This window comes from Arachis duranensis, chromosome 4 (genome assembly GCF_000817695.3).
Source record: "Arachis duranensis cultivar V14167 chromosome 4, aradu.V14167.gnm2.J7QH, whole genome shotgun sequence".
Taxonomy (NCBI): domain Eukaryota; kingdom Viridiplantae; phylum Streptophyta; class Magnoliopsida; order Fabales; family Fabaceae; genus Arachis; species Arachis duranensis.
In genome coordinates this window covers 49,029,992-49,037,547 of record NC_029775.3, presented here as the reverse complement: position 1 = coordinate 49,037,547, position 7,556 = coordinate 49,029,992, and the positions used below count along the sequence as shown (strand labels likewise).

The 7,556-nt window shown below is 33.6% G+C and overlaps 1 protein-coding gene across 1 annotated transcript; it reads right to left on the bottom strand.

The window, feature by feature from the left end:
* Window positions 1-5,987: 5,987 nt before the first annotated feature.
* Window positions 5,988-6,943, bottom strand: LOC107484196 (uncharacterized). The gene is made up of 3 exons (XM_016104817.1): window positions 6,776-6,943; window positions 6,242-6,721; window positions 5,988-6,053 (listed from the first exon to the last, which is right to left on the bottom strand). Exons 1-3 carry the CDS (start codon window positions 6,941-6,943, stop codon window positions 5,988-5,990), a joined length of 714 nt encoding a protein of 237 aa, XP_015960303.1.
* Window positions 6,944-7,556: the final 613 nt, after the last annotated feature.

Genomic DNA, 7,556 nt, shown 5'->3' with positions numbered 1-7,556 from the left:
ACGGCTTGCTGTCGATATTTTGAAAAAAGATAATTAAAAATAAAATAATAAAATCGACAGCCTAGTCGTCGATTTTTTTTATGATGCATTAATCCTATCTTAACTATCGTCATATGGTCGACGAACCAGGGGTTGAAAATACTTTTCTGTTAAAATTGATGGACATAGCATCTATTTTTATATTTAAAATATCAATAATGTTTCCATCGATAAATTTAAACGGTTTAGATTGCTTTCTAAAATCAAATAAATGATGTGGATTTAATGTATAAAATAGACGCTAAGTGCATTGCTTTTTTTCAAGTTAAAATCGACAAATAAGCCGTCGAATTTTATTGTTAAAAACACAACCTCACGTCCACTTCCCGCCTCCAAGTCAGGAACACAATTTTCCTCCAAATTTTTCATTTTCTCACCAACCCTCATTTTACCCCAAATTCACCAATTCTTATTCTCCATGGCCAGCGTCACGGTTGCGCTGCCGTCATCCGTTTGCTCGCACTGCCGTCGCGCTCTGTTGCTGTCTTGCCGCTATCGCTCCTTCTCTCTCTTGCCGCCGTCGCTCCTCCTACTTTGATCCTTCTCTTCTCTCTCTCAATCGAGCTCCCAAGAACTAAGTATCTTTTTTTGACTATTACTGAACTCTTTTCAAAGTCAAATTCAGTTTCATTTGGAAATCTCTTATTTTAGGTGTAAACTATGACCTAATCGTAATCTTCTATTTTTTAAATCTAGAAATTCTGGTCATGTTTATTCTAGTTCTATTTTATTTTGAGAGCTAAAACTATGGTGTGATGTTAATGTGAGAGTTTTGGTCCTCTACGAAAATTGCGTGAGGAGGAAGGAGAAGAGGGTCCTCCTTTTAAGAACAATTCAAGGCCTCGTTGAATTGCTCACTTTGTTGAGCCTTCTTCTTTTGCGTGAGTCCTCCACCTTTTTGTTGTTATTGCTTCTTTATTTTGTGGATTGTTTGAAATTGAAACCCTTTTTAGTTTATTCTGTTCTAGAATTACAAAACATTGGGTTTTGGATTATTGTTATAGCTATTGAAATTGCTATGTCAAGTGTTGACTTTGTAATTATTGGATAGCGTTTATCATTAGTCAAAAGTTATAAGTATAACAGTTAGTTAGCACAGGATCTTTTTAATAATTAATATTAGTTTATGGTTTTGTAAAATAAGAGTAATCCAGGAAGATTTTTTTATACTTTTTAATAAAAGACTATTGAAACTTTGTTTTCTTTTATTATTATTTTTTATTTTTATTTTTGATTACAAATCAATCAAACTTGCCAACCAACTCCAGATTAGTCAGATTAGTCAAATAGTAGATAAGTTTATACCCTTTTCAATAACCGGCCTTAAGATTTTTAACTTATCATGGCAATGATTCCTCTTAGTAAAACGTTGTTTGTTCCTCTTACCAAAAATATACTAAAAATAAAAATACAACGAATTAAATGCAAGTCTTTTGTTCTCTGTAGATATGTCTGGAACCTTGAGGGATCAGAATGGGTGCCTACACTTGTTATCCTTAGGTTAAACCGGGCTGCTCTGCGTGTTCAGTAGAGTCCAAAAGGTATGAAAGATGCTGCCATGACCTAGTAACTCTCTACCTTACTATTGGTGATGTTCCCATCACCAAGAGGGTATTTATGTTTAGCTGCGCATTTTCTGCTGCCAACCATACCAAAAAATGGTGTGAAAGTGACCAGGAGCCATAGTAGCCGAGAGGCTATCCAACCAAGAATGCTACCTCATACTTTCTAGCTGTAATAGGATAATCAACTAGAAAGGTATTGAGACCAAGCGAGGAATGAGTGTAACTATATGAGTTGAAACGAAATGAGTTTCAAAATGAATCCTAACTACACTAGACACGTATGTTGGACTAAAGAATAGTTCAAATATGATATAAATGATCAATAATGGCCGCCTATCAGTCGCAGATTGAAGTATCCTTAGCTTAGGATGCAAAACCTCTCAGGTGACTCGACTTTACTGAGAGGAAGGAATTATTTAAAAAGTTTTAATTTATGCCTAGAATTAATCATGTTTGTGGTGGTGGCTAAGTCATCTGAATTAATCATTACCGTAAGTTATAATGGTCCCAACCAAAAAAAGACAAACCTATATATTCTTTTCTGAAATGCTAATCAATCTGTACCTTTTCCTATGACAAATATCTAATACTAGTCTAACTTTTGATGCTGGAATAAAACTGCTTAAATTTAAAATTTATCATCATTCCAACTTTCTTAGATACTGTATGCTGTTTCTATTCTTATTTTTTATTTTGTTGATTTATTTTGTTGAATTATTTTCAAATAGAAAGCTGAATATAGCACTTGTGAACATAGTGAATAGCTGTGACATTAAATTATTTTAACATCATATGCATGCTGTAGTACATCAAATTTTTTATTGAACATGCTCCTCTGTGTTTCAGTCTCAAAAATTGATGAAAAAAACATATCCGATCCTCCCTTGGAATAGTTATTACTATGCATTGCATTAGTTTCTTGCTAGTTGACGGTTACTTTCTAGCTAAGTGATCATCTTGTTGGAATAAATTATTTTATTAACACAGATCATCCATATTAAATCACCAAAAATATATCATAATGCAAAAGCGTACCTTTACTCGTAGAAATAAGAAATTGATGGAAGAATTTGGATCTTGTGGTTCTTTCGATATTTCTCAACCAAAGTCTTCTGTATCCCTAGGGCTGAATTGTAACTCTTCTGATGGGAAAAGAGCGACAAAGGCGGCTTTTGGTATATTGGGGACCGAAACCCTAAAGACACTATTTATACTTGAGCATGGCACCTATTAAACCCTAAAACCCAAATAAAATAGTATCTAAAGTCCAAAAGATAATATATCTAAAATCCAAAAGATAATTATCTAAAGAACAAAAGATAATATCTGATTTTATTCTCATTTAATTTCAAATCAAAAGTAATTATGACTTATTCAATTTAGCATTTATAACAATAAATGAGATCACCATTATATAAGTCATTTAATTTGAAATAGCATAATTTGTGATTATAATTAATATATATGTATTGCTCACAAACAAATTAGAAAATTAAAATAATTTCCTAACAATCTCCCACTTGGGCTATACATATATTCTTTTTTGACATAATTACATCTTATAAAATTTATACACATATCTGAATGCTATTTCTCTCACTAGCTACTTTAACAATCTGGTCCGTCTCATATATTAGATATGGAATCACGCAGCTTTTATCACATTAAATGTCGTGACTAAACCACGACAATCACCATCCTAATATACTTAACAACATAGATCAAATTCGGATGAGTAATATAGAAATTACATGCCAAGTGATCTCATGCATGTCTATTTCCAGCTGGTCCAACTTTAAAACTTTATTGAGATCAAATTACAAAATGAACATTTCACACAATAAGAAATAAACCATCAACTTAATTCTGCAGAAAAATAATTCAATATCTGTCATAGGATATATAGCATAAAATAAATTCCCACTAAACCAAGGCATCACAAATATTGGAACCCATCCGAGCACTGTGCTCATGAAAGACTTTAGGGATCAATCCCTTATTTAATGAGTCTGCTAGCATATATTTTGTTCCTATATGTTCTATGGAGATCTGTTTTTCTTGAATTTTCTCCTTGACAACTAAGAACTTGATGTCTATATGCTTCGATTTTGTCAAGCTCTTATTGTTGTTGGAGTATAGTACTGCTGACTTATTGTCACAAAATATCTTTAATGACCTTTCAATGTTATGTACTATACGAAGCTTAGTGACAAAGTTTCGCAATCATATGCCATGAAATCGGAATCAAAGTACCCAATGATCTCCAAATTTTCTGATCTCCTATAAGTAAGCATGTAATCCTTTGTTCTCTTTAGATAACACATTATGCATTTAACAGCTATCTAATGAGCTATGCCCAAATTGCGCAAGTATCTACCAAACACTCCTACTATAAATGATATATCAGAATGTGTGCATACTTAAGCATACATTAAATTTTCTAGTGCTGATGCATAAGGTTTATCATGTATTGCTGTCTTCTCAAGATCATTTTAGACATTGCTTAAGACTAAAGTTTTCTCCTTTATCTACGGATGTGTCCATTGGTCTACAACTTTCTATGACATATCTACTTAAAATCCTTTTTTTTGATATAGTTCTTTTGTGATAATCCAAGAATAACTTGAGAGCGATCTCTTAGTATCTCGATTCCTAATACAAAAGAGGTATCACCAAGATCTTTCATTTCGACTTTGTTCAATAGAAATTTTTTAGTTTCATGCGACAAGCCTATATCGTTACCGGCAAGTAGAATGTCATCAACATATAAGACCAAAAATATGTATTTACTCCCACTGAACTTGTGGTATACACATTTATCTATAATATTTACCTTAAAACCATATGAGGTAATGCCTTGATTAAACTTATGATACCATTAACGGGAAGCTTGTTTAAGATCATAGATATATTTTTTCCTTTTTTATGTTGGATCTCCTTAATGGTACTTCTTGATGTTGTTGAGCTTGCTATATGGGTTGGGGTTGTGGAGGATTCTCATTATTTTTCTATGCTGTAGCGGTATCTTGAGCAATAATAATATTCTCATTATTCTCTTGTACTATAACTGGATCTACAGTAGGATTCTCATTGTGCTCTTGTACTATAACTGTATCTTGAACAATAATATGCACAAGGACCTGATCATTTTCAGTTATAGAATCCTCATCAAAAGCAACATTCCTAATATTTTCTTCCCCCCCAAACTCAACATCCTCAAGAAATCTCGCATTTTCCGTTTCAAAAATAGACCTTGATGTGGGATTGTAAAACTTGTACTCCCGTGAAGGCTCAGCGTAACCAACAAAGTAACAACTACTTGTCCTTGAGTCCAATTTTATTTCATGCGACCTATAAAGTCGCGCCTCAGCTGGACATCTCCAAATATGCAAATGCTTTATACTGGGCCTTTTTCTAGTCCAAATTTCATATGAGGTTTTGTTAACTTCTTTGCTTGGCGCGCTATTAAGGATGTACACTACAATCTTTAAGGCTTCTCCCCAAAGTGATTCAGGCAAAGAAGAATGACTAATCATACTTCTCACCATGTCCTTAAGAGTTCGGTTCCTTCACTCTACAACACCAAACATGCTAGGTTTACCTGGTATGGTATATTGTGGAACAATACCACATTCCTCTAGGAAAAGAGCAAAACACCCGAGACGTTGCTCACCTGAACCCTCATATCTTCCGTAGTATTCACCACCACGATAAGATTTGACAACTTTAATTTTCTTTCCAAGTTGAAGTACAACTTCAGCTTTGAAAGACTTGAAAATATCCAAGGTTTAGGACTTTTCATGAATTAAATATAGATACCCGTAACGAGAGAAATCACCTATAACCATAACAAAGTACCGTTGTCCATTCCAAGAGACAGTAGGGAATGAGTCACATATATCGGTATGTATTAGGTCTAAGACCTCTTTAGCTCTCTCAGAACCTAATTTCCTTTCGTTTGTCCTTTTCCCCTTTATGCACTCAATGGACTTCAAAATCTGCCAAATTTAGGGGTCTAAGAATTTCGTCGGAGACGAGCCTCTGAATTCTCTGTTTAGAGATGTGACCTAGGCGTTTGTGCCATAATGATCCCAAATTCTCATTTAGTTTTTGTTTTGTACCTGTTTGCAGTATTTCATTATTATAAGAATTCAAATCAAGCCCATATAGATTATCCACCAAATGACCAGAGCAAATATTATTCGAATTATAAAAGAGACTGACTGTATTGTTTCTGAACGAACAAAAAATAACCTGATTTGTCCAAACAAGAAACAGAAACCAAATTCCGTCTAAATGACGGTACATAAATTGTCTCTAATAAATCCAAGTAAAATTCACTCGTAGAACATAATCTAAAGGTTCCTATAGCTTCGACAGAAACTATATTGCCGTCTGCCACATAGATGTATCTTTCAGCATCACTTGGCAGTCGGCTCCACAGGCAACCTGTATAGTAACACTTACATGAGTAATAGCAGCAGAATCTACCCACCAAGTATCAACAAGTGCATAACTTAAACTAGCCTTAGAACAAATGAAAGTAAGAATTATACCCTTCTTTACATGCCAGTGGCATATTCGGTAATATCCTTCTTCATGTGTCCTACCTTCTTACAAAAGAAATAGGTTTAAACTTGATCCTGTTTCTTAGCCTTTTTCTGCTTAGAAGGCACATCCGTAGTAGTATCACGCTTTCTTTTATATTGAGAAGATGAAGCCATATGAACACATTCAGTCTTATCTTGTTGTATCCTCTCTTCTTTTTGCACACAGTGAGATATAAGCTCATTTAAGGACCTTGTTTCCTTCAGAGTGTTATAACTCACTTTGAATTGCCCAAAGTGTGTAGGAAGGGAGATCAAAATGAAATACACGAGTAAGTTTTCAGACAACTTTAACTTTAGTGCTTTCAATTTTGAAGGCAAGATGAGACTTTCTATAATGTACTCCCTTATGTTCCCTTTATCTTTATACCTCATGGAGACAAGCTTGCTCAAAAGGCTACTTGCCTCTGCCTTTTCATTCTTAGCAAAGAAATTTTCAACGTCTTTCAAGAATTGTTTGGCATCTTTTTCCCCAGTAATTGAGCCCCGAAATGTCTCAGGATTTGAGTGCTTCATGATCATAATGCTCATTCGATTGGATATCTCTCATTTTTCTATTTTAACCTCATTGAGATTTTCTGGAATGGAAGTGGGTTTCTCCTTTCGAAGAACTATATCTAGATCCATACAACCAAGGACAATTTCTACGGTATCCTTCAAAACTTTAAAGTTTGAACCATTCAGCATAGGAATACTGCTAATTTGTGCAGAAACATTGGTAGCTGAAGCCATAGTTTCTTTATTAGAACAAAAAAGGATATACAGTAAATATTAGTTAAATAATGGAAAAAAAATCCATATTGAGATATCTAAAACAATATTAATTTTCAATCTTTGGATAGAAAAATTAACTGTAAATGATACTCTCATTGCAGTAATCAAATATTGCCAAAATTCCTGTCACACATTAAGCCTTTCTGTGGATTGATTGAATGCGCACATGAAAACTTAAACTTCGCAACCTATTTATTACTGCATATATTTTCTATTAATTGGCCAAACAATAACGTTCCTTTGGGCCGATTATTGACCACATAATTAATAAAAAAATAAACAAAAGTGTGCAATGCTTATTATTTGGCCAAACAATAAACTTCTTTTGGGCCGATTATTGTCCGTATAAATAATAAGCATTACTTTATTCTTAATTAGCTACCCAAACATGTATTTACCATCAATATGCATATGTAATTCGGTTAAACATAGACCTTCCTTTGGGCTGACAAATATTTGCATGAATTACATATTACTATATTCCTAATGTTTTAAATAAATCAATTTTCATAAAAGAGGCTACTTTGGCAGCATAATGTTCAATCAATTTATTCTAAAACCAAATCTTTAT

Excerpts from the sequence above, each read along its gene's own strand:
- LOC107484196 (XM_016104817.1), bottom strand. The coding sequence starts at position 6,943 with ATGGCTTCAGCTACCAATGTTTCTGCACAAATTAGCAGTATTCCTATG. Across the intron at positions 6,722-6,775 it reads TTCCAGAAAATCTCAATGAG|CACTCAAATCCTGAGACATT; the intron begins GTTAAAATAGAA and ends ATGATCATGAAG. Across the intron at positions 6,054-6,241 it reads AGGCTAAGAAACAGGATCAA|GTTGCCTGTGGAGCCGACTG; the intron begins GTTTAAACCTAT and ends GTTACTATACAG.